The sequence below is a fragment of the Emys orbicularis genome, chromosome 11 (genome assembly GCF_028017835.1).
Source record: "Emys orbicularis isolate rEmyOrb1 chromosome 11, rEmyOrb1.hap1, whole genome shotgun sequence".
Classification (NCBI taxonomy): Eukaryota; Metazoa; Chordata; order Testudines; family Emydidae; genus Emys; species Emys orbicularis.
In genome coordinates this window covers 72,183,096-72,210,055 of record NC_088693.1, presented here as the reverse complement: position 1 = coordinate 72,210,055, position 26,960 = coordinate 72,183,096, and the positions used below count along the sequence as shown (strand labels likewise).

The 26,960-nt window shown below is 43.7% G+C and overlaps 1 protein-coding gene across 1 annotated transcript; it reads left to right on the top strand.

Moving 5' to 3' along the window:
- Positions 1 to 5,957: 5,957 nt before the first annotated feature.
- Positions 5,958 to 26,110, top strand: LOC135885709 (mitotic-spindle organizing protein 2B-like). Its single transcript, XM_065413609.1, has 4 exons — positions 5,958 to 6,127; positions 6,204 to 6,328; positions 10,483 to 10,671; positions 25,723 to 26,110. Exons 1-4 carry the CDS (start codon positions 5,958 to 5,960, stop codon positions 25,878 to 25,880), a joined length of 642 nt encoding a protein of 213 aa, XP_065269681.1. The 3' UTR covers positions 25,881 to 26,110.
- Positions 26,111 to 26,960: the final 850 nt, after the last annotated feature.

Genomic DNA, 26,960 nt, shown 5'->3' with positions numbered 1-26,960 from the left:
AGGGGCACGAAGGAATGTTCGAGGGGAGCTAAGCAGCAACGCCAGGTCGGGTGCTCAGAGTGTCCAGTTCAGTTTCCCCACGTGGGCGCAGAATGGGGTGCAGAAGGGATTGGTGGAGAAGGGGCACCAGGAAGGGTTTGGGAGAAGGGGCGCAGTGATTCAGAGCATTTTTCAGCTGCTCTCTCTGTGCTGAAAACGCTGTTCAGCACTAGGTGCTGTCCAGTATCCATGGTGCTGAGCTGTCACCATTAGCTGAAGCAGGGAGAGATGGAGATTTGGGCTTATGTAAATTAGTGAAATTGGAGTGGTGACAGTGAAACATCATGATAAGGTGCATATAAATATGTAATATGTTTGGTAATTATAAAGATTTTAATAGTTAATAAAGATAGTTTTACACGGTCACAGTTAGGGAAAACAAAATGACGGCTGCAAGGAATCAGAGCTGTGAAAACCAAAATGGAGGCCTTAGAATGGTTTGACCAATGGCAAGCGGGTAGACTGGGGTGAAATAAAGGTCACTCCAACACCTGAAGGGAGGGGTCAGTCAGGTGGAACACAGGTCTTCAAATAGGTCTGGCTCTAAAGGCACAGGTTTTCAGTCAGGTCCAGATTATAAAAGGCTTGAAGCTGATTGGTGGGTTAACTGTATATAAGGCAGAGCTGACAGGCTTCAGTCAGTCTGTGTCACACAAGTGGAAGGCTCTGGAGTGAGTGAGAAGAACAGCAGAGGAGTTGTTGGAGGAGAAGATTAAGAAGAATATCTAAAAGAGCTAAAACACTTGAAGAAGCAAAGCTACCACCAGCTGCAGGAGACCAAACAGAAAGACCTAGACAGAGCAAAGGCAAAGAAGACATCAGAGAAAGTAAGCATGATGATTTTAGTAGAAGACTGTAATTGAAGCGTGTATTTGTATGAGAGTTCATAAAGCTGGATGTCTGTGTATGTGTGTGTTCATTGTTTATTATGTTTGAAAGCACTGCTATCAGCATTCTGCATGTGACTGGCCATTGCATACAGAGTGTAATAACTTAAAACTGTGTTTAATTGTATAGTAGCATAATATTGGGTATTTGGATATGCATATAGGCTATTAGAATTTGTTTGTATTCTAATATATGCTTATGTTAAAAGGTTTATGGTTTATTCTTTTAGTATTAGGGAATATTTATATATTTAATATATATTTTATATTTATTGTATTAGGGAATATTTTGTGTTAAATAAGTTATTTTGTTTTCAAAGAAATTACTGCCTGTGTATTAATCCTTTTGAATGGAAGGCTGTATCCATGTTCTCCCAAGGGTTAACAAAGCTAGTCTGTTCTGGGGAGTCCTCTGCAGGTCAGAGACAAACTCCCTGGTATAAGTCAGGCAATTCCTCTAGGGCAGGCACCTCCTGTTACATACCAAAATGAACAAAACTGTGTACAATTAGGTTATTAGGGTAGGAAGGCCATTGTGGGATGCCTTATGGCTGAATTTTGGGGTAACAGCAGGAGGGGTTGTGCAGAAGAGGTGCAGCAGGGGTTATTCATTATTATTGTTGTATATTTTACAAATAATTTCACATACATCTCAGATTAGATGCCTGAAATCATGCTCAACAGTGCCTACCATCTCTCAGCTTCTCTGCACTATCTTAATATGGGTCTCTCTCCCCCTCCATCTGCCTGGGTTCTCGCCTTCCTTTACTTTATTCTTGGGAGCATGCAGAAACCTATCAGCAGGAGCCAAAGGTATGATCCTGAAACCTTTTCTCAGCAAGGAGTACTTACTCAGACACTTAATCCTATTGAACTCATGAAGGTTGAAGGATCTGTCCCCAGGTCCTGCTGTAGCTTAGCAATTCAAAGTTTTAGAGCAGCACTATATTTGTGTTGATTTGTTTGCAAACATTTTAATGTTTTGCTGCTGTCATGAGGAATAAATAATTATTCTATGTTCTACTGTACAGTCTTTGTATCCTGAAGTAAAATCACATATGGCAGACTCCTGTTGGCTATATATAGCACATGTTGTGAGAGAGAGCATATTTTCTTGCTGATTCTGAGACAGACATTGCAGAAGTGTAATGTTGCTAAAGCTAGAATATATGGGGTTTGCACAGGAGGAATTTCCCTACAAATTAATTCCTAACAGAGATAATTTCTTCAGCATAAGTACTGGAATCAACTTTTGCAATATTGATTAGCCTAAACAAATTATTAGTTTTTGTAAAGACTGTTTAATAGCAGATAATGTATGTCCAACTCCAAAATGTATACTGTGACGGTGCACCCCATAAGGCTTTATGGAAATATGCTTATGAATGTATATATGACATAAACATATTCCAGTTATGTTACATATGCCATGTAACATATCTATGTAAAGGTTATGATCTACTGAATCTATTCCTCCTATTTGTATGCATACATCATTTTTGTGTTCGAAGTTATGAATATTGGCTGTTTACTTGCTTGATTTCTAAGTAGCCTTAGTAAAGCATTTGGTCAGCTTCTTGAGAAAGGAATGTGCAAGTTAAGTGCCAAATCAAGAAGCACTTAACGGACAATGGAACTTGGAAGGCTCCACTCCACATAAGAAGTCTACTTGAGGACGTTCAAGGCAGCATGTGAACCATGGCTGCTACCTGTAAGTTCTGAGTCATTCATGGACATGTGACTTGCCCATGTGACTCCAAAACTCCATCTTGGAGCTGAACTTTGCAAAGGAGAGAGGAGGGAGTCTCCACCAACAAGAGAGTCTATTTAAACCCCTGGAAGACCCCTCCATTTTGTCTTCAGCTGGCTAAAGAGAGGGCCTCTTCCCCCCCCCCCCCCAAGGATACCTGAAAGAAACTGTAACAAAGGACAGTAACTACAGGTGGTGTGAGTGATTGCTGGACCAAGACTAGAAGGAGACTAGTCTGTAAAAGGAAGCTTACTGGAATTCCTCTGAGGGTGAGGTTTTTATCTGCATTCAGTTTTCTTACTGTATTAGACATAGACTTGCGTGTTCTATTTTATTTTGCTTGGCAATGTACTTTGTTTGTCTATTACTTGGAACCACTTAAATCCTACTTTCTGTATTTAATAAAATCACTTTTTACTTATTAATTAACCCAGAGTACATATTAGTACCTGGAGGGGGGGGCAAACAGCTGTGCATATCCCTCTATCAGTGTTATAGAGGGCGAACAATTTATGAGTTTACCCTGTATACGCTTTATACAGGGTAAAACAGATTTATTTGGGGTTTGGACCCCACTGGGAGTTGTGCATTTGAGTGTTAAAGACAGGAACACTTCTTAAGCTGCTTTCAGTTTAAGCCCGCAGCTATTAGGGGACGTGGTTCAGACCTGGGTCTGGGTTTGCAGCAGGCTAGCGGGTCTGGCTCAAACTGGGCAGGGCACTGAAGTCCCAAGTTGCGAGGCCAAGAAAGCAGGGGCAGAAGTAGTCTTGGCACATCAGTTGGCAGCCCCCAGGGGTCTTCTGTGATCCAACCTGTCACATATACCCTTTATGCCACAGTTTTGCACTTGTTTATATATTATTGCTTTTTATTTTTAGTGAACATAGAAGTTGCTAACAGGGCCAGCCCTAGACCAAATGGCAAGCCACGTGAGGACTGTTTTCAGCACTGCCCCCTCCATTTCTTAAAACTTTGGAATACCTTATTTTTATTACATTTGTAGCCCATTTCACAACTTTGATGAACAATTTAGATGCATGATTTATTCCTGTCATATAAGACAATAAATTTGCATGTTAGGATCTATTAATTTGCCATATATAAGCAAATAAAAAATCATTTCCTCTGAGCTTATAGAAACTTTTTAATTTTAAGAATAACTGAAATGTACTAACATGAAGAAATTGAACTGTGCACCAACATTGGGTGGACCAGTATTAAACAGTGTTACAGTAGGTGCAGCCTTAGAATGTTAATCCTCGTCCTTTAGTTCAAAAGGTCGCTTTTCTTGCCCTCGCAAACTGAAGCACAGCATCAGAGAGATCCAAAGACTGGCCACTGGCATTTTCAAGCGATAAAACAGCAAGTGATGTCATCTCTCGTTTGCCATGTCGATCGAAGATATGTTTTGATGAGCCTGAGCTCCGAAAAGCTGCACTCGCCACTTGCGACTGTGACCGGCAATGTGAGCAGAACCTTCAAAGTTATCCACACATTGGAAAAGTGTCCTTCAGCTCTGCATCATGAATGAATGGGAGATCTTGGAGTGGAGAGTGCTTCCTGTGTTGCAAAACGTGACGGATGTTGTCCAATTTGACATTGAGGTCTTTATCATTGATGTCCGAACATTCCCCATGTCTCAGCGCCCCGTGAAGGTCCATACTATTGTTCAAGAGTGTTTTCCTGTCTGCTGGAAGCTTACTAAGGTAATACAAAAACAGTATTTCTTTTATATTGTTGCATAAATAGAGGTTCGATAGATATCTCTGGCGTCTCATTAAATATGTCCTTTATTAGTCGATACTTACAGTCTTCAAGTCTTAGAGCACAAGTACACTTTCACAATTACACAATCAAACAAGGTTCACAATATCGCAGCTGGGCTCACTTCACTTCGTTCTTATATCTCACTGACTGGTGACATCCCACCCCTTATATACCTGCGATAGCATAACTGACAACATTCTAGGAGGTTCAAGGAAAATGTAGTTCTCAGAAAGTCTGCAAGTTTTCATGAGATTCTACGAAGGTCCAGAAAATTCTAGGCTAATGAAAAATGAATCCATATATGGAATACCTGAAACATTTTACTTCAAACATTCTATTTTCCCTTTTGTGGCAACAAAAACAGCACCCCGAGCCTGCCATCCCAGTCGCCTGGCCCTAAATCCAACCCTGGTTGCTAAATTATGCAATTATAACAACAGAATCCTGGCGAAGCAAGTGCTGTGTGTTCTGTATTCTAGTTGACTGGCTATTGCAAATGTTTTTTAAGCCTTAATCTCTTGAGCCTCTATTTCCACAGTTATGCATTATGGAAATTCCTGTACTAGATGATACAGTATCCATCCTATTTTACTGCAATTTGTGAAAGAGATTACTTGTCCCCTACTTTAAAAAAAAAAAATTACAAATACAAAAACAAAACCAGTACACTAAGTCTTTATCCGGTTTGTTTGAAAATATTAATTTTGGCAATAACAAACTAGCATGAAGGAAAGACAATCTATAAATGATCCTTTCTCGTGGAATTGTATTACACCAGCCAGACGGAGCACATATGAGACAAGCTCTAGCTCTTTTATGACGTACAGACAGATCTGTTGTTCAGTATAGCAGTTGGGAGTGTATTTTTTTGGGGGGGGGGCAACTCGCGTATTGTGACAAATTTCTTGTAACTTAATGGTTCTCTGTACTTTTATTTTTTATTTTGCCTTCAGGGCTGGGTGGCTGGAAGGCAGTGGCACAGTATATAGTGTATTGCCACCCTTACTTCTGCTGCTAGCAGTGCTGCCTTCACAGCGGGGCACCCCCCAGCCAGCACTCAACTGGTGGTGGGGCTGAGCCCCAGCATCTCTTTCAATACACTGGGGGGAGGCAGGGTGGCCCTTGGAGGCCAGGAGAATGGGGGGAAAGGCATGCGGGCCGTTTCCCCTAAGGCTGGCCCTGACTGCACTAGCTTGTGCGGTACCGAGCAGCCGCCTCGCCCCACGAGACCCCCTGAAGCCGCAGGACAGCTCCACCCCGGCACTGGCAGCCTCAGCCAGGACAGGCACGGCCCACGCGCCAACCGCGAGGGTCCCTACTGGGAGACCACACCCCAGGGAATGCACAGGCAGAATCGCGCATGCTCCAGAAAAGCGCGCATGCCCAGTTGAACAGGAGGCGAGGTGTGCATTTTCTGGTCCCCGCGCGGCTGTTTCCGGCCCTCGCCTTCCGCACATGCTCAGTAGGAGACTGGCGCCGGCTGTGGGTGAGCGCGTTTCCGGTCAGTGCCGGGAATGTCCGACCAGGGCCTGGCCGGTGGCGGGGCGGACTCGGGGCTGGATGCGGCCTTGGGCAAAGTGGGGGCCTCGGTGCGGTCCCGGCGGAAGCTGCCGACGGCGGAGGAGGCGGAGCTGTTCGAGCTGGCGCAGGCGGCGGGGATCGGTCTCGACCCGGAAGTGTTCAGGTGAGGGGGGCGATGGCGGGCGAGGGGGGGCCGCGCGCGCGGTCCGAGCTGCTGACCCCGCGCCCTCTCCCCGCAGGCTGCTGCTGGACCTGCTGCGGATGAACGTGGCGCCCCTGGCCGTATTCCAGATGCTGAAGTCCTTGTGCGCCGGGCAGAGACCGGCTCCCAGCGGCCCCGCCGAGACCGGCCCCGAGACGAGAGGTCAGGAGCTGCGGGTTATTAGGGGCCCCCCTCCCGCCGGGCTGGTCCTGGGGGAGCCCGGGCCCGGCTCACGTCCCTCTCCCTGCAGGGAGGTGCCCGGGCTCGGGCCCGTGGCTGCTGCTTTCTGCTGGGGCAGGGGGGTGATAAAGGGCGGTATGGACATAAGCAGGCAAATCCCTCCCGCGTAGCAGTCTCTGGGCTGCCACGGCTGGTTTTGCTGCAGGACGGAGGCGATCTCTGTTGCCTCAATTAAAGGGCTGGGAGCCTTCATTTATGCAAGATGCCAATTAGACATTTATGTATGTTAACTAAAACAAAGCGTTTTTAAACAAGGTGTATACAATTCTTGCCCTCTTCCTAGCTCATCTCGCACTCTCTTGTTGCTTCTTATGTCATCACTTAAGCCTGAATTTAAGCCCCTTTAGCCATATTGAAAATGTCAAAAACAAATAACCTAAACTGTAGCATGGTCTCATATACTCATATAACTGTAGCTACGCTATGGCTTTAACTAGTATAGTTTTGTTGGCCAAACAAAAAATCACAAACCTGAGAACGCAATGCCAGTAAAACATTTAAGTGTAGACCAGGCCTTACTCCAACTCCCCAGTTCTCACCACCTCCATTCTAGACAGAGTCTAATTTCTAACACTGTAAGAAGTAGGAAGAGACCTTTTTTGATTAAAAACATCAGGCTCTAGTTTTTCACAATAAAGAAGCAAAAGGCACGAGACCTATTTTTCTTTTAAAAATATGTACATTCTGTTGCTGCTCTTTCTCCCTTTCCATTCTTTTTTGGAAATACAGTATATTATGGTATCCCAGTTTCCCCTGTCTCAGGTGGAGGCGACATTCTTTCCTGCTGAGGAGGGCTGGGTGCATCTTCCTCTGTATCTAGTGAATGTTCTTTCCATTAGTCCTACCAGGCTTTCAGCAGGCACTCATGTTAAGTGATATAAGTGTGTTTATAGATACTGTGACAAGCAGAAGGAGCATGTTAGAGAGGAGTTCCCCACCAGAAGCCTGGGACTGAAAGTTCAAAGCTGTAGTTGGCCAGCAAGGGGTCTGTACCAAACCAGTATGTACTGTCACAGCACTGGTTCATCTGGGCCCCTTAGCTTTAGTCTGTTCTCTGACATGTTCTTGCCATGGTCCTGTCTAGATGAGGTTTTTGACATGTTGTAATTTGGGTTAATCAGTTTCCAGTTAATATTAGTTGATTAACTCCACTGTAAATGCAAGCAAATGTTCGTACCTGTTTATGGTTATCTGGGACCAAAAACTGTACTCTAGGTGCAGGGCCTTATGGTGTGCAATTTTCATCCTCTGCTTTTTAGTGTTTCTCCCCTTCTTGCCTTGGTTTTCCTTCTGTCCTATCCCTCTTGATCATACCCGCAGACTCACTAGCAAAGCAGTCTGTTGCTTCTATTGGCCTTGCTAGGGAAGACCAGCTGAGCCTCCCTTGCATTGCTTCTGAAGGATTACAAAAACTGAGCATGCCAAATTTAAACTGGTTTGGAAGTAGCTGTCTGGGAGCCTTCAATATTGGAAACAAATTATATTAAATCATAAGAAAACAAAATTGCAGTTGATGCTGAACGTCAAAATGAGAGCTGTTTATTATGTGAATGATACAGACCTGTATGTTTCTGGCAATGCCTTTATTCTTAGTCTGAATTGTTAGCAGTTAAAAAGTGCTGTGTAAGTGGCATGCTTAGCTTGGCATGGGTTGTGACACCTGATCAAAACTAAAAGATGCCAAAATCCAATTCCAGTTCACCCCACCTGACTACAGTGAGCGGCTGTGGGTGATTGTATAAAGGAGACACAATTGTGGTGTGGCTCCGCAGGACTCCACATGGCTTGGCTTTGGCCAGAATGGAAATGAATATGAAGAGATCTCAGTACCAGAATAAAGGATCACATTTTTAACAATAGTTAAAACAGTCTTTTCAGTATTTAGATGAAAAAAAGTTACTTTATCAGGGGGTAGCCGTGTTAGTCTGTATCCACAAAAACAACAAGGAGTCCAGTGGCATCTTAAAGACTAACAGATTTATTTGAGCATAAGCTTTTGTGGGTAAAAAACCCACTTCTTCAGATGCACAGAGTGAAAATTACAGATGCAGGTATTATATACTGACACATGAAGAGAAGGGAGTTACCTCACAAGTGGAGAACCAGTGTTGACAGGGCCAATTCAATCAGGGTGGATGTAGTCCACTCCCAATAATAGATGAGGAGGTGTCAATTCCAGGTGTTATTCTTTTACGTAAAGACTGTCCGGTTTGGCCAATGAACATGGCAGAGGGACATTGCTGGCACATGATGGCATATATAACATTAGTAGGCGTGCAGGTGAATGAGCCCTTGATGGTGTGGCTGATGTGGTTGGGTCCTCTGATGGTGTCGCTAGAATGATTTCTTTATTTTCCTTATTGGGCCTGTCTCGCCCAATAAGGTGATTTCTGGGTACCTGTCTCGCTCTGTCAATCTGTTTCCTATACTGACCGCTATACTTACCTACATGCCTCCAGCTTCCATCCAGGACACATCACATGATCCATTGTCTACAGCCAAGCCCTAAGATACAACCGAATTTGCTCCAATCCCTCAGACAGAGACTATCACCTACAAGATCTTTATCAAGCATTCTTAAAACTACAATACCCACCTGGGGAAGTGAGGAAACAGATTGACAGAGCGAGACGGGTACCCGGAAATCACCTACTACAGGACAGGCCCAACAAGGAAAATAATAGAACACCACTGGCCATCATATACAGCCCCCAGCTAAAACCTCTCCAGCACATCATCAACGATCTACAACCTATCCTGGAAAATGATCCCTCACTCTCACAGACCTTGGGAGACAGACCAGTCCTTGCTTACAGACAACCCCCCAACCTGAAGCAAATACACACCAGCAACTACACACCACACCACACCACAGAAACACCAACCCAGGAACCAATCCCTATAGCAAACCTTGTTGCCTACTCTGTCCCCATATCTACTCTAGCGACACCATCAGAGGACCCAACCCAATGCCCCTCTGCCATGTACATTGGCCAAACCGGACAGTCCCTACGTAAAAGAATAAATGGACAAAAATCGGACATCAGGAATGGTAACATACAAAAGCCAGTAGGTGAACACTTCAATCTCCCTGGATATTCTAGAACAGATTTAAAAGTAACTGTTCTTGAACAAAAAAACTTCAGAAACAGACTTCAAAGAAAAACAGCAGAACTAAAATTCATTTGCAAATTTAACACCATTAATTTGGGCTTGAATAGGGACTGGGAGCGGCTGGCTCATTACAAAAGCAGCTTTGCCTCTCCTGGAATTGACACCTCCTCATCTATTATTGGGAGTGGACTACATCCAGCCTGATTGAATTGGCCCTGTCAACACTGGTTCTCCTCTTGTAAGGTAACTCCCTTCTCTTCATGTGTCATTATAGAATACCTGCATCTGTAACTTTCACTCCATGCATCTGAAGAAGTGAGGTGTTTTACCCACAAAAGCTTATGCCCAAATAAATCTGTTAGTCTTTAAGGTGCCACCGGAGTCCTTGTTGTTTTTCATCTTTGATGCGTACTTCCTTCAAAGAAAAGAAAAGCATCACAGTTACTTTTAGATACTACCTAGGAAATGGTGTACTCTTGTGCATTTATTTACAACATTTATTTAATGTTGGGGTTTATTAACTCAAAATATCAATTAAGTACTTCAGGAAAATGCATTGTGTGCTTAAAAGGCTTGTTTTACTATATTAATGGCTGGCAAGCAATGTGGAAAGTGCAATTATGAAATTATATTTGAAAACATTTGAGAAAAATATTGGTACATTTATTACTATGAAATGATTTTTGTTTAACAGCATTTTAATGTAATAACTATTCAAGTCTAAGCTGTTCATCTGGGGACTTTAAAATTTTAGAGGGGCAACATAAAAGTAGACTGTTAAGATGACAAGATTATGAAATTGATGTATTTAACAAAGCATGTGAGCTATGTTACCACTGTCAAGAGACAACTTTTCTTTTTCTTTAAGGGTATTGAGCATTCATTTACATTCACGACTCTGTTCTTTTTTTCAATAGACATATGGTGTTTTTAATGTGTTTCTATGTCTCTCTTTGAATTAGAGGTCTCATTTCTCTCTGCCAAGAACAGTAAAATCCCTGCACCACTCTCCTTTTCCTCTGCCCTTCGATCTCCAAGACTAACAGCCCCTAAGATTGTGGTCTACAGTCCTGCTGATGCTTGCTCGCCTCTCTCTCAAGGTCCCCCTCGTTCCTTCCAGTTTTCTTGCTGCCTGTTCTCTCCTTTTACAGGTTGTGTTTATTAGTTTATCTACTGGGGTTGGTGCAGTCTGTTAGGACGTTAAGAGTCGCACTTGCATTGTGAGTCCTTTAAGTTTAGACTAAAAGAACCGGTGTACCCTCTAAACAATACATTCTAATGTTAATAAACTGTCAGGAATGGGTAATTTTAAAAATAATTAAAATGTACAGGTTAAAAATAAAATGTAAATCTTATTTTAAAAATGAAAACTGATTCACTTTGCTGTTGAATTAAGAGACAGAATTTTTCACAATAGATTTCATTCTCTGTCTTAGACTAGAAAGTGCCATACGCATAGACAACCAAGAGAAGTAAGTTTAGGAATTACATATTGTGGCCCAGAATCTGCAGACCATTGCGTTAGGGTGGGCTGTTTTGCCCATTCAGAGCTTCCCTGAAGGCTGTCCATTCTTAACGAATTGCAGGATTGGAATCTAAGAACTTCCTGTGCATGGTGGATATTTTTGTCAAGTTTTTTATCAGTGGCTTTTTATAAACGCAAACTGGTGCATGCACTCTACAGGAGAGCTTGTGTGGCGATGACTCACTATAAAGACAAATAATGCTTGAATTTATATCGGTCATATGCATTGGCCATTAGGCTTAAGGCTTGCAAACCTGTTTCCATTTAAGGCCTGTGTTTTCTGATTTCCATGTGTGTTTCAGAAAGTTATCTTTTTGGATTGAAGTCTTCCATTCTTCTGTCTCTGGCGGATTGTCTTTGGAAGCTTGAGTAAAATCCCTTTAGCTCTTTTTGAGTGGGGATGGGGTGAGTTCTGTCACTCGGTCTTAAAAACTAAACTTTAAAGATTGTGGCTGAGGTAAGGAAGCCAACACACATAAATATGGCATGTGCACATGCCTCTATGGCCATTGTGTGATTTTGTATGTTTAAAATCCATTTCCAAACAAGTTGTAGTGTAGCCATTTCAGTATATGCTGCTGTGCATACATAGGTGAGAAATGCCTGCTTGCTTTTGAGCTGGGATATCTTGGAGGAAGAACATGACCACTCTAAACCTTTAGAGCTTAAAACTCTCACAGACCAATTTTGTTTTAAACATGCACATCTTGAGAATTGCTACAGAACAGCATAGGGTTGAGATTTGTCTTCCATAGTTCTTGAAATTATGCAAGCAGAAACTTCCTGAATGAAGCACTAGTGCTACAGGTCCCAGAGATACTGTCCAATTCCACTTTTTAAAAATAACAAGAGTGTTAACTTTTTAAAAATGCACTTAAGTCAGGAACTGCCAGAGTGAAGATATCCCATTCAAACTTAATTCTGCCCCTCTGTGTATGTGTTACAGTAGTCTCCAATTTCATGCTGTCATACCTTTTTCCCCACATGACCCCTGCCTCCATCAGTGCACAAGATGGATGGCATTATAGTGAAGGGGGGCAATTCAATACTCCTTTTATCCTCATCATTCTGTGTCTGGCCCCAAAGTATTTGGGGTGACGGGGGAGATGGTTGATGGATTCTCATCTTGCCCATATCTCAGATGCATTTATAGCTCTGTGTGGACCCTACAGAATACTGCAGGAGGCTCACTGAGGCCCAGTGCAAGCAACTGAAAACCGTGTTATACTGGAAAGTGATTGGCAACCTTAATGCAATGGACACTTCCAGCTATAATATACCATATAACTGTGTACTATCTTAGATACACGGGTAATGTGTTGTAGTACTGTGGCAAAGTTATAAATAGTATACAACTTGAGTGATACGAGCAGTATTCAATACAATTTAAACAATAAAGTACAGAAGTAACGCCGAAAACTGTAAAATGGAGTAATAGTAGAAAGCAACGACAGGTTTCATATGCAATGTTTAGTTACACCAGTGGTTCTCAAACTTTTGTACTGGTGACCCCTTTCAAATAGCAAGCCTCTGAGTGCAACTCCCCCTTATAAATTAAAAACACTTTTTAATATATTTAACATTATATTATATTATAAATGCTGGATTCAAAGCAGGGTTTGGGGTGGAGGCTAACCCCCTATGTAATAACTTTGTGACCCCCTGAAGGGTCCCGACCCCCAGTTTGAGAACCCCTGAGTTACACAGAACAAAACTGCATGACCATCAGATTTGTCTGAGTACATCTTACTGTTCCCCCTACTGGTATGTCACATATATACTACAGCTATTTGCCAAATGGGAGTGGGGGCAAGTCACTTGGAGTTAAACTTGTGCAGTTAAAAACATAAGGCATGATAAACCAATTGCATCAAGTACTTCATGAAAATATTTGAACTCAAAATAGCTTGAGAATAGCTGAGTCTCAGATGAACAGTACAAATAAAATCTAAAACATTAGAGTGTCCACTCTGTTGTATAAGTATTTCTGGGGAAAGTTTGTGAACTAAAGTAGTAACCTGAATACACATGCACCTTAAAGGTGCATTTTTCTTTTTTAAAAAAACCCAAAGACTTAGGAAACAAATGCAAGACATAGAGCACTGAAAAGTCATGTGGTTTTCGGCGCTACGGTGGTAGAGATGGGAGTGTTGAAAAAGCCGCCAAATGGGGTAGCAAAGTCAGGCATCCTTGTCGGAAAGCAGGGGACACATGATGACATGCATCTGAGGTGGAGACCTGGGGCAGTGTTGCAGGGCTTTGAAGCTGAAACTTGATGGGATGGACAGGACAAGTGGGGGAGCCAGTTGAAGGATTCAAGGCAAAGAATGACATGGTCAGATTGGTTAAGGAAGGTAGTTTTAGACAAACTGGAAGATGAACAATGGGAGGGTCTGGAAGGTCAGAGGTGATGCTTAGGGCATGGATGTTTTTGTTAACTGATGGGACAAACTGGGTTGGATTTTTCAAGAAATTGTGGAGGATTAAACTGCAGGTTTTGATCAGTGTATGACTATTGTAGTATTTCAGAAAGCTGTGTAATTATGGAAAGGGGGTAGTCACACCCTAGCTAAGATTGCAGCCAGGATTGCATTATAAAGACAAATTGAAATTTGTAACTTACCAAAAAAAAGTAACTCAGAGTGAAATAGATTTTCCCCCCTCTCCCCCCATGAGAATTGCATGGAATTGAGCAGTGCTTCTCCATATGAAAGATCACAAAAATTACTCTTACTTGAAACTTTTGTGAGGTCTCTGTTTCTCTTTGAGCTTTTAAAAAATGAAATTATACTGCAGGAGTCAGTTAATAAATAGTATCAGAGGGGTAGCCGTGTTAATCTGGATCTGTAAAAAGCGACAAAGAGTCCTGTGACACCTTATAGACTAACAGACGTATTGGAGCATAAGCTTTCATGTGCGCAGCATCTCTGCTTGAGAGAAGCACATCTGCTGGACACATGCAATGTGTGTTGGGCTTTCGCTCCTAGAGCCTGCAAGGATCAAGTTGCCTCTTGCTAAGGTCGTTCCTGGAGGCAAGTTCAGCCAGACTACAGTTCTACTGGCGCAATCTCTCTCAGCTTAAGCTGATCCTGCCGTTCCTGGTTCGGCTGGTGCAGTCTCTCCATTTGAAGCCGCTCCTGACACTCCTTGACCTTCTCTCTTGTACTGATGCTGTTGGTCTGCTCTCTTTTGCTCCCGGTCTCCAAGGTGCTGGGTTTCCAGATTCACTCTGTGCCTTTCCTGTTTGGCTGTCTGCCGCTCCTGTTTCAGTGGTGTGCTGGTCAGGACAGAACATAGTTGCTTCTTCTGTCAGTCTGTTTGTTCCCTGTTTCTCTCCAGTATGGTGGACCTTTTGTCAGCAAGTTGGAGGTTCTCTGCAAACCTGAACCGTCATTCTTGGACTGGTCATTTAGAATATTGCAGATCTACTAGCGGTCATTTTGTCTGTTCTTCAGTGTTAAGCTGCCTTTCTCTGCATACCTCAACCAGCTGATTTTTCTTCAGCTGTTCATAATTCATTTTTCTCTGTCTCTCTCGTCACTCTGTAGCTCTTGTCATTCCTTTCCCCCAAAAAAGTCTCCTATTGAGACTTTTTGCTCTGTGGTTTTCCCTTCTAGGTAACTTGCTTTCACTGCTGTTGACACTTATGCAGTTCACATTGCTGCAGATCCCACCGATGCCACCATAAATGTCACGGGTCAGGGCAACTGCCCCTGTATTTCCTCTGTGGTCTAGCAAAAACACCTATTCTCAGGCTTCCAGCTCCCCGGCCATCGCCTTTTTGGGTGCAGACCTGCATTTCTCTGCTTTCTGACAGGTATTTCCAAGCTGCACAGTTCCCTGCCTTCCCTGTGTTATTCCCAGAAGAGACAGGCTGCCCAAGTGCACCTGCTTGCTTTCTCTTCAGCAACTGATGAGTGATTGTCAACAGAAGTAAACTACCAAACAGTTCTTTCTATGCAAGCCAATTTTATTCTTTAGGTTAAGACACTACAGAAAAAAAACACATTTAAAGCAATAAAAGAACCTATATGCATGCTAATAAGCTTACCAGGGTTCACCTCAACCCCAACATGGATTCTGCAGGAACAGTCCTTCAGATTCTCACCCATGAGGGTTCCTTGAGATTACAAGTTAATCACAGCTTCAGTTCAGAAGAAAAATGTTGTCTTGTGGGGCTTCAGCAGGTCCAGTCCTTCCAACGCTACTCTAAAGATTGGGGCCTTCTATGGACCATGGCTCCTGTCTGTTTGCTGGTTCAGGAAGAAGGCCCTGAGCCAGTTTAAAACCAGGCTCTTTATTCAAGAAATCTGTTTGTCTGGTGGTGCCTGGAGAATCCAGTTTGAACTAGTATATGGGCACCTCTCCAGGGGATGGCTTCAAAGGGTGGTAACAGAGGAAGTACATTAGCATCCCCCTCCTACTAGAGAAGGTACATACAATTTCACATACACAATTGCATTTTTAATACAAGTGACACACACATCCCCACTCCCCAAAGGATTCAATCCAGTTCAGTAAGGTTTAACCTAGTTTAGTAAACTTCTTTCAGGGTATTGCAGGAAATTGTCAGGCTGTCACAAGTACGTCATATGTACTCTCCAGCCTGGAACTGAGTGAACATGAAAAAGTCTAATTTTGAGCCTGACACAAAAGAGGGAATTTGGGGGGGCCCTGTTGATTCCACGGCTTGAGCATACTTGCAGCAAATCAGATTCAACAGCATGCTAGTGTTGGTAAATCAATTGCAAAACAATCCATGTACTAGAGCAAGAACCATGTCTCTGGCTTTTAGGTCACGTGGCTTCATATACTCTGGTGACCCCATTTGCCAGACTGTCATTGTCTCCAGGGGAGGCTACAAATGGTCTATTGCCCTGCTGTTCACAGGATGGACCAGCTGGGCACTGGGGAGCAGTGTTCTCTCTCCTCGGCATTCCTTCTCCTCCTCCTTCCTGGGTTGCTTAATCCTTCAGAGGTTTAACTTTCCCTGAGCCTTTGCTGCAGCATCTCCCTGCCAGCTCCTTTGTCTTACAGGCATAGCAGAGCAGCCAAAAAAAGCACTGGGTTCAATCCAAGTGATGCTTTATATATGTGTATGAGGTAGCCTTCCCAGGCTTGGCAGACGGTGAGTTGTACCCAGCTAACCAATCCTAATTCCATTAGGTCCTGAGACTATAAGTCAGGCAAGTAGAGTCCCCTACCCACCGAGGCAGCAGTGACTCCAATGGGAAAAATGGACCAGAAGCCCTAGTGCAGAGCAGGAAGAGGCTCCAAAAACAAAGTGGACCCTGACCACTCAACTCCAGTGGTAAGTTTCCAGGGGCCCCTGCAGAACAAAGAAGGCTTGTGGGGCAACAGGTACTCTTCCTCCCCTCCAAATCTTAAAGTGGATCTCAAGTACCCTGGGGAAGGAAACAGGGCTTCTAATCAACACCCCCTTCCTCCCAAGTCAACCAGGAGGGCTCTGACAATGAGCCCACTCTTCCCAGAGGAAATGGGACCCAGAGAGCTAAGACAGATCTCTTGAGAGGGCTCCAGGCCTTAAGGAAGGCCAGATGCAAAAGCCTCAGCAGAATTTCTGTGCTCCCAAAGTGCACAAAAAAAGGTTTAAAAAATCTAAAAAAGGAAAGAAAAAGCACAAAAAATCCAGGAGATGCAAGTCATCTGACTCCTCGTCCTCCTCCTCTTCCTCCTCCACTGAGGAAGGCAAGCTGTCTGGCTCTGAAACCTGAGCAGGCTCCTGTGAATAAGCCTTGGAGTAAGTTTCTCCCCTTAAAATCTTCCCTTGAGGCTCTGATATCCCTTCATGCCTCCTTTGAGAAATGATTTATTATTGAATGGAACAAGCCTGGTAAAGGCAAGCATTGTAACAAGAGTGACCTCAGGCTCTGTCAATAGTCAAGGACCAAAAAGCTCTGTTGCTGAGATACCGAAGGTTGATGCCACTCTAGCATCCCTCACCAGGGATATGGTAGAGTTCTATCCTAAGGACTCGATGGAAAGATGGAGGCCACTCTCAAAAAGATCTTTGAAGACTCCTCCAGCACCTTCTGAGCGTCCCTGGCAACTGCCTGCTTTGCAGGAGCATCTCTTTCCTGTCTGGACAATCTCAAAGCGTTTAAGCACAGAGATCATGCTGACTTTGGCTCTACTTTAAAGAGAGTCTCCCTAGCATTCGTGTTTGTAGCTGATGCTTCAATGGATGTGATGAGATTCTCAGCCCGAGCCATAGCTTCTAGCTCAGTAGCCAGGCGCCACATGTGGTTCCAACTCTGGAAGGTGGATCTTCATTCTAAGCAGCCCTTGTGCTTGGTCAAGTTTACAGGCACCCTCCTTTTTGGAGAAAACTTGGATAGTTGGTGGTGGTGGTGGCTGGTAAGGTGGCAAATGCAAACAGTCTATCCCTTCTCCACTGAGTGCCCTTGGAAGAGAATATAGACTGGCCGTCAGACAGAGGTGCTCCTTTCACTCCCTGTCGTCACAGAGATACCAGCGAAGGGACAACAGATTGCTCAAGGGAAAACAGTGGAATTGAGGTCCAGGAAGAAAGTCCAGAGTGACCTCTCCCTCCTCCTCCCTCTTCCCCCCCCCCTCCCCCAATCAACTGCATGACAAAGATCGCACAGGCCTGTGCCCAGAGCTGCAGATAGAGAGCAGAATTTCTCGTTTCCTGGAGGAATGGTTTTCATCAACCAGACAAGTGGTTCAGGGGAATAGTGAGCTTGGGATATTTGCTTGAGCTGTGGGCTTCACCTCATCCATTCTTCATCCAGTCACCCCATAAAATGCAATCTGATCTAGAAATCCAGACAGCTGCCTTATCACACTGTTGGCCACAGGGCCTACTTTATGCATTTCCACTACTGGGGAAGGTGGTCTAGAAAATAAAATGAGAACAGACAATGGTGATACTAATTGTCTGAGAAGACCTTGGTTCTCAGCCCTGATAAAGCTGACGCTGGAGCCACCACTCCAGCTTCTGTGGAAATAGGACATCCTTTTACAAGATCATCTTTTGTCCAGACCCGAAACAGCTCCAAACTAACAGCCTGGTTATTGAAAGGGAAGCACTAGAAGGTTTTAGTCTGTCCTCCAGAGTGATTAAGACATTGCTTTCATCTAGGAGAGTATCGACACTAAAAGCATACTTCTCTATCTGGTCCAGATTCAGTTAGCACCAAGAGCACACTGCAAATCCCAGAAATCCTGGAATTCTAATAATTTTGGACTTTCTCCAGGAAGGCATAGACAGAGGCCTTCAATCCAGTATCCTCATATGTCAGGTGTCCACTCTTAGTAGCGTGCTATTCTCAGGAACCTCAGGTTCCCTGACAGACAATCCATAGGTAGCCAGATTCCTTCGGGCAGTCCGATTAGCCAGACTGATGATCAAGCCACTCTTCCCAAAATGGGTCTTTCTGCTAGTTTTCATGGCTCTGAAAAAGCCATCCCTTTGAGATTCTGATTTCAGCATTGGCCTTTCATTCATCCGTTAAGACTTGTTTCTTAGTAGCTGTCAAGGCCACCAGGTGAGTTTTAGAGCTGGCAGCCTTATCTATACTGGAGCCTTGCTGCCTGTTCCACAAGGACAAAGTCATGCTCAGGACACTAGAATCTTTTCTTCCTAAGGTAGATTTGTCCTTCCACACTTCCCAAGAAGTTGTACTTCCTTTGTTCTGTCCAAAACAACAATATCCAACTCACCACACCTTATATTTTCATCGCTCACCTGACACCTATCTCAAGCAGACAGAATTCATGAGAAGATTGGGCTCCCTATTTGTGTCCTTCCACCCGAAATGCCAGGGGCTCAGCTTTTCGAAATCCTCCATCTGTAGATGGATTAGATTATGTATTGTGGAAGACTATAAATTGTCAGTCTCCTGTCCCAGAAGGGATTAAGGTGCATCACATGAGATCCTGAGCAATCTCTTGGGCAGAACATGTGTGGAAATTTGCAAAGTGGCTCTTGTTCTATAGCTAATCCCTTAAGCACTACAAGATGGACCTTCTATCTTCTGCAGAGGCCTCCTTTGGAAGGAAGTTGCTGCAGGCAATGGCCCAGTAATAATACGGGGCGGGTAGTACTTTCCTACAGAACTTTTGTTTCATAACCCTCCCTATATCTGTTCACTGCTCGCTACTTCCCAGACGTCCGGAATTGTGGGAGACACTGGACTGAAGAACAGAAAATTTCTTAACAGTACACCTCTATCTCGATATACCTTGGGAGCCAAAAAATCTTACTGTGTTATAGGTGAAACCGCGTTGTATCAAACTTGCTTTGATCCACTGGAGTGCGCAGCCCCGCCCCCCGGAGCACTGCTTTACCACGTTGTATCCAAATTCGTGTTATACTGGGTCGCGTTATATCGGGGTAGAGCTGTAATTTCATTTCTGCTAGCAGCGTCTCCTATAGTTCGACCCACCCTGGATGGCTCATGAGTCAAGGTCAGATATTAAATGGAATCATTACCATATGTCCATCTTCTTGGTCTAACATACATGACCTGAAGTCATCTGTTATTGTTATCCAGTGATGCAGTGTTAGTAGTGCCGATATGAACCATCACCAGTGGTCAACTTCAGAAGCCCATCAAATGGTAGAGCTGATGCTCATCTCTCATATAGCAACAGTTACAAGTAATGCTTTCCAACGCCTCCAGTTGTCTGGGAGACACTGTTCCATCCTGGCAGCCAATGACCTGGCCTCAGTTATCGATGCCTTTGTCACCTCTCAATCGAATTGCAGCAATGCAGTACACCTGGGCATGAAACCTTCAGCTCTTAGGAAACTCCAACTGTTACAGAATGCTGCAGCATATCTCCTCAGCAACACAGCGGGTCTGACCTGGTTCTGATTCTATTCAGGATCTTCATAAATGATTTGGATAATGGCATGGAGAGTACACTTATGAAGTTTGTGGATGGTACCAGCCCGGGAGGGGTTGCAAGCACTTGGGAGGACAGGATTAAAATTCAAAATGATTTTGACAAAGTCGAGAAATGGTCTGACTAATTAAATGGGTCTTAACTTCAATAAGAACAAATGCAAACTACTGTGCTTCAGAAGGAATAATCAGTTGCACAAATACAAAATGGGAAATGACTGGAAGGAGTACTGCAGAAAAGGGTCTGGGGGTTATAGTGGATCACAAACTCAGTATGAGTCAACAATATAGTGCTGTTGCAAAAAAAGGAAACCTCATTCTGGGATGTATTAGTAGAAGTGTTGAAAACAAGACAAGAAATAATTCCACTCTACTCAGCACTGATAAGGCCTCTGCCAGAGTTCTGTGTCCAATTCTGGGGCCCCACTTTGTTACAGATATGGACAAATTGGAGAAAGTCCAGAGGAGAGCATTAAAAATGATTAAAGGTCTAGAAAACATGACCTATGATGAAAGATTGAAAAAATTGGGTTTGTTTAGTCTGGAGGAGAGAAGACAGACAGGGGTCACATAACTGCCTTCAAGTATAAAGCAACAGAGGGTCCTGTGGCACCTTTGAGACTAACAGAAGTATTGGAGCGTAAGCTTTCGTGGGTGAATGCCCACTTCATCAGACGAAAGTAATGGAAATTTCCAGAGGCAGGTATAAGTCAGTGAGGAGATAACGAGGTTAGTTCAATCAGGGAGGGTGAGGTGCTCTGCTAGCAGTTGAGGTGTGAACACCAAGGGAGGAGAAACTGCTTCTGTAGTTGGATAGCCATTCACAGTCTTTGTTTAATCCTGATCTGAGGGTGTCAAATTTGCAAATGAACTGGAGCTCAGCAGTTTCTCTTTGGAGTCTGGTCCTGAAGTTTTTTTGCTGTAAGATGGCTACCTTTACATCTGCTATTGTATGGCCAGGGAGGTTGAAGTGTTCTCCTACAGGTTTTTGTATATTGCCATTCCTGATATCTGACTTGTGTCCATTTATCCTCTTGCGTAGTGACTGTCCAGTTTGGCCAATGTACATAGCAGAGGGGCATTGCTGGCACATGATGGCATATATAACATTGGTGGACGTGCAGGTGAATGAGCCGGTGATGTTGTAGCTGATCTGGTTAGGTCCTGTGATGGTGTTGCTGGTGTAGATATGTGGGCAGAGTTGGCATTGAGGTTTGTTGCATGGGTTGGTTCCTGAGTTAGAGTTGTTCTGATGCCTTCAAGTATGTAAAAGGTACATGAAGAGAAGGGTGATAAATTGTTCTGCTTATCCACCGAGGGCAGGACAAGAAGTAATGGGCTTAAATTACACCACGGGCGATTTTAGATTGGGACATGAGGAAAAAATCCCTAATGGTAAGGGCAGTTAAGCACTGGACCAAATTACCTGGGGAGGTTGTGTAATTTCCATCACTGAGATCAGTGATGGTCTAGGTAATATTTAGTTCTGCCATGAGTGTAGGGGACTGGACTAGATGACCCACTGAGGTCCCTTACAGTCCTACAATTCTATGATTCTTTCCATGCTGCTGTTAAGCACTCATGTCCGAACACCCTGTGTCAGCTGACAGGGTGGTTTGTTGGAGTGCTCTGACCTCTTATGAATCACTGAGTTAAGGAAAGGAGGTAAGGGAGCGCTGGATCCTTCCCACTCGCTACCTCTGTTACCCAGCCCCGTCCCTTTCAGGGCTTCTCTACATAGGCACAAGCACTCCCCCAGGGATTGCACTGCACAAGGGTCAAGGCTAGAGCATGTGTTCCCAGTTAAGGAGCCTAGGATGAGTTTTGTTACTGATGTGGGTGGAGTGGGCTGTAAAGCATCTGCTGGAAGAGAAAGCCAGGGGAGCAGTGCAGCATCGCCTTAGTAGTCTGCTTGGGGGCCAGGGACAGGAGAGGAACTCAGCTCTAGGTGCTTTTCAGCCAGGCCACAGGAATTCAACTCTCTGCTTAGGACACATTTGATTTTTTTTTCAAAACCTGCCAATGATTCAAGTAAGGTGTGTGCTAATTTCCTTTCTATGCATGAATTATAAGAAGCCTCTAACTGGAGCACACCTTTTTGCATTAACATGTAGATTGCATAAAAGGCACACCATCCCTTTGAAACCATCCCACTGCCTCTTATTGTTACCAGGAACAACTAATATAACTGAAAGAAGGGACTGGAAAAAAATGGCTTCTGTGTCTCTGCCAGGCCTGTGTGTAGAGGCAGTGTTACTGTTCTCCCACTAAAGCCAGTCTGTCGCTTTCCCCGGTTATTTGTCTGGGTCTCACACAACAAGGGGGGGGGGGGAGAATTTTTTTTTTAAATAGGGGTGTATGTGTGATTGTGAACCCCCCTGATCCTTGCAGGGGCTCAGGACTGGGCAGCAGCAGTGAGCTTTTAACTCTGGTTTTCAAATTGACTAGTGTCTCCCAGTCCTCATGTCCACTTCCTGACTGGAGCCTGGTTGGAAGCACTGCCCTCACTGTGTTACAAACAAGAATAGTAAGAAGAGCAGTTGGAGCCTTAAAGGTAGGGTCTGAGCCTTGGGTCGCTCCCTGTGGGAAGAAGACACTGCTCTAGTGGGGATGGGGAACCTCCACAGTCCTTTCTGCTACTGAGGAATGAAGGGGGCAGCAACATCAGTCTGGGCAGAGAGCAGGCAAAGAGAACGGTGCTGTAGGTGGCTACTTCTAAAAACACCTGAGGACTACAGGAAGCTTTCCCTGGGGCCTGATTGACCTTTGTGACACTGCTTCTATGCCACTGCAGTGTCCTGTCTGCTGCCAGTGTGCACTCTGTAGTGCCACCGTGCAGCCTTGCCTGCCTCCTGAATACATCTATCTATTGAATCAACTAGGTTTTAAACCCATCTCAGTATTGTTTGGACGGAAGAATGAACCATCGCAAGCTGGTGTATGTATCCTTGCATGTAGTTGTATGCACCTGGTCTTATGAACCTACATCAGCCCATTTGTAGGACACACACTTGACTGCTCCTATTGCAGTCATCTTCTCTGAGCGTTTGAGGTACTCAAATGAAGTCTCTCATGTGGAGTATCACTTGTATTTGTATCATGCTGCATATTTACAGAACACTGGGTCTCTGAAAAACAACCAAGTATGCACCTCAAAGTAGCAGGACATCATGTGTCAATTCAATTAAGTGGGGGAGCCTTTTGTTAGCATCAGTATTAGTTTCTTTACTGTAGGGGGAAGTCTCTTGAAATCCTTTCCGTTCATGGGTTGTGCTAATGTGCGTTGATTTCCCTAATGTTCAATATTGTTTAATACAAGTGTTGAGGCAGAAGTGCACACAGCACACCAACTCTGATTGTTGGGCCTTGTGGTGTTGCTTCCATGCACATGGTCTGACCCTACCCTATTGAAATCAGAGGGAGCTTTGTCATTGATCAAAATGGGAAGACTGACGTCATACCTTTATTTATATATACATAAAATGGTCATTCTTTTTTTCCGAGGAGTTTAATATAATTTAGAGGATAAAGGGCCAGATTTCCGGGAGCCAGATAGTTGGGCATTTGTGTGCCTATCCTGTGGGCCCACATCCCCTTTTTGTGAGAGAGATGTACGTTACTTTGTGCCTACACAAATGAAGGATTTGCACTGTAACTGGACATGTGCATTCAAGGGAGGAAGGTATTTACATGCACAAATGTGCACCTACTTGCTTGCTAAAAAAATCAAATAATCTTTGGGGACAATTTTGTTGCCGTCTTTGATGAAATAAAGTGAAATTTCTCCTCTCTGCAATTTGTGCACTTTCATTGACAGCACTTGCATTAATAAAGTTGCTTGAGTGCTTCTGAGCTTCAGCAAAGGAGAATTGCAAAACTGGCTGGCTGGCTTTGGGCTGACAGATGAGAAGTCTACAGTAGCAGATTTTTCTTAAAGAACAGTTGACATGTCTGAAGCAAATGAATGCATTTGCTGTTTATTGTGTTAGTTTGTCAAACTATTTACAGATGCAAATGGGCCACTTACATTTTTATTCTTTGGAAGCAATTTAAATGTTTCTCTAGTGCACTACGCTGTAAATCTGTGCTGTTGGCAGTAGTGGCTTTCAGGGGGCAGGAATGGTGCTACATAGGAATGACTTTTTGGTAAGTAATGCAATAATGGAATAAAGTTTCTACAGTTCACTCTTCTATTGGCCACGCAAATTGCAGAGATGATGGATTCTAAACAACATAAGTGGGTTGCTACTATATATTGTATAGCGGGGTAGGCAACCTATGGCACGCGTGCCAAAGGCGGCACGTGAGCTGATTTTCAGTGGCACTCACTGCCTGGGTCCTAGCCACCGATCCAGAGGGCTCTGCATTTTAATGTAATTTTAAATGAAGCCGCTTAAACATTTTAAAAACCTTATTTACTTTACATATAACAATAGTTTAGTTCTATATTATAGACTTATAGAAAGAGACCTTCTAAAAATGTTAAAATGTAGTACTGGCACACGAAACCTTAAATTAGAGTGAATAAATGAAGACTCGGCCCACCAATTCTGAAAGGTTGCCAACCCCTGTTGTATAGCCATCAGTCAGTTGTCTTACAAAACATCTCAACATCCTAATCAGGTAATTAATGTAACTAATTTGTGCAGAGAAAATATTTAAATTAGCTTACCAAATGCCTGCCTTTTGCTCTGATCTCTACTGATATGTGTTTTTCTAAAACTCTTTAAAGCATTGGAGCCTGTTGTTTGTTTATTTGGCTAGCTCCGTTCTTCTCATCCCTTCCTAGGATAGATTGTTCTCCCATGTTTCTTTTTGACCTTTCACTTGTGTAATTTTCTCCTTACCCTTTTTCGTTACCCTACATGATGTGCCTCCTCTAAGACGGCCCTCTCCCGATGCAGGGAGGTGTGTCAGGCCCTGTCTCCCCACACCTCACTTGGTCTCTTTCTTCCCCTCACCTGTCCTGCTTGCAGCAAGTCTCAGTTTGTCCCCTTTCTCCTCCTGCTGACCATGGAAGGGGTCCCCTCCAGGTCTCTTGCTAGCTGTGTGCACCACACTTCCTGCCCTCTCCCCTTCCAGCTTGCACAGTGCTACGCAGTGGTTTGCCCTGCGGCTGTGTTGCATCATAGACACAGCTAGCAGTGGTAGGATAAGAGCAAGATGGCTCAGGAGGAGTATTCTATCTCCCTTCTGAACCCAGCAAGACAATCTGTGAATGGCAGCTCCTGTGTGGAATCCAAATGCTGCCAGAGAACCCCAGAGAATGACCAGAATACCCAAGAGAGTTGAGAGGTCTGTTAGTCTGACAAAGTGACAAACAGGAGAGGCTCTGCAGGGTTGGACCCTGTCACTGTTGCTTGTGAGAGGAATCAACTCTTGAACATTGGTTCACTTGTCCTAGCCATGACATGTTAGATGCTCTTTAAATTCTTCCCTAGTTGCAATTTGCAGTGCTGGTGTTCCTATGCTAAATTAAAGTAATCACATAATGTGTTCACACATTTAAAAAACAAAGTGATTTATGCTATTTGATTTATCTGAGGAACAAATTGTGATGAATATGATTAGTCCTACTTTTGCAGTTTGTTTAGGATTTATGCTACCTGACATCTGTTAAATTACAGTTCATGAATTTTGTATCTATATTGGATGCTGGTAAAATTTCATCGTCTAATAAAACCCTACCTATAACACGAATTTTCGAGGAACACTAGCAGCTTGGGTGCAGTTATGATGTCAGATTAGAACTTTAGAGTTAACATATTTATTTGTCCATCCAGGGAGAAATAAAACCAATTCGTCAGTCAGCGGGACCCAAGGCCTGGCAGAACGTTGCAGCCGGGAAGGATCTGTCCAAAGAATGCCCCGGCAGCCAAGCACTAGCAGGCTCCAGAAGACTGGAACTTCTGGAAAGAGCAGTGGAGGCAGCAGTACATAGAGACTCAAAATAGAGCACTGAGGACCTTTGTAAATTCTCCATTAAAATAAGTGCAATGCAGCACAACATGTAAAAATGCAAATGATCCAAGATTGTGAAACCTGCTCCTGTATTTTGTATTTATGAATGCTATAGAATATCACAGGTGATGTATGCAAAGGGTCAGTTACTGTTTTCCTTTCCTAAATTTCTTTTGGATACATCTGTTAATAAAGAACATGAATTCTTCGGGAATTGCTTTTAATTAGAATTCTGTTTAAAGCATTGCACTAAATTAGTGAGATGTTATTCTTCATTCTTATTCATAGTGTCTGGCCTGCTCCATCAGTAGTCTAGCTCGTGCAAGAGTGTAATCTCTCATAACTCACCAGCTAGAGATACCTCTATCAAGCTGTCCTGCAATGGCTCAAGAACACGAGTACCAACCTCGGGGCAGACTGTTATGAGCCAGGGCACAAACCATAAATTGGAGTTTTATATATACATTGGTGGTTGACATTATCATGTGTAAACTCCTCAGGGCTATAACAGCCTTAACTTGGAGTCATTAGACCGTCCCCTTTGGTACTGCGATCTGTCTTGCCACCCAGGTGGGCTTACCTTTGTGATGGATGGTGCCTTACGCTAAGGATCATGGCAATATTCCGGTTACTCCCAGTCCCAAAGGATCAGTCACTTACCTCAGGTCAGTTGCACCTTAGTGGGAGTGTGCGCACGTTATGGGCATTTTGAACATTACTCAAAGAGTGCAGAGCTACATTTGCATGGGTGTTTATCTGAACTCAGCAGTTCCTGATTTTCTCAAGTTTGAGTTTTGCTGAACTCAAGTGTTCTGGAAGGTCACAACTATCACCAGACAACCTTAACTGTGCATTATAAAGCATTTTACCTTTTAATTTCCTAGTTTTTTTTAAAAACAAAATAGAAACATTTGTTGGTAGTAGTTAAGTCATTTAGGCAGTTGTAGATCTCACCTAGGATGTGCTACTGTGGTTAGGTAATAATCCAAATACCTAGCTTTTATATAGTGCTTTTACTTAGTAGTGCTCAAAGAACATATCATTATCCCCATTTTACATA

Excerpts from the sequence above, each read along its gene's own strand:
- LOC135885709 (XM_065413609.1), top strand. The coding sequence starts at position 5,958 with ATGTCCGACCAGGGCCTGGCCGGTGGCGGGGCGGACTCGGGGCTGGAT. Across the intron at positions 6,128-6,203 it reads CTCGACCCGGAAGTGTTCAG|GCTGCTGCTGGACCTGCTGC; the intron begins GTGAGGGGGGCG and ends CTCTCCCCGCAG. Across the intron at positions 10,672-25,722 it reads CCTGTTCTCTCCTTTTACAG|GGAGAAATAAAACCAATTCG; the intron begins GTTGTGTTTATT and ends TTGTCCATCCAG.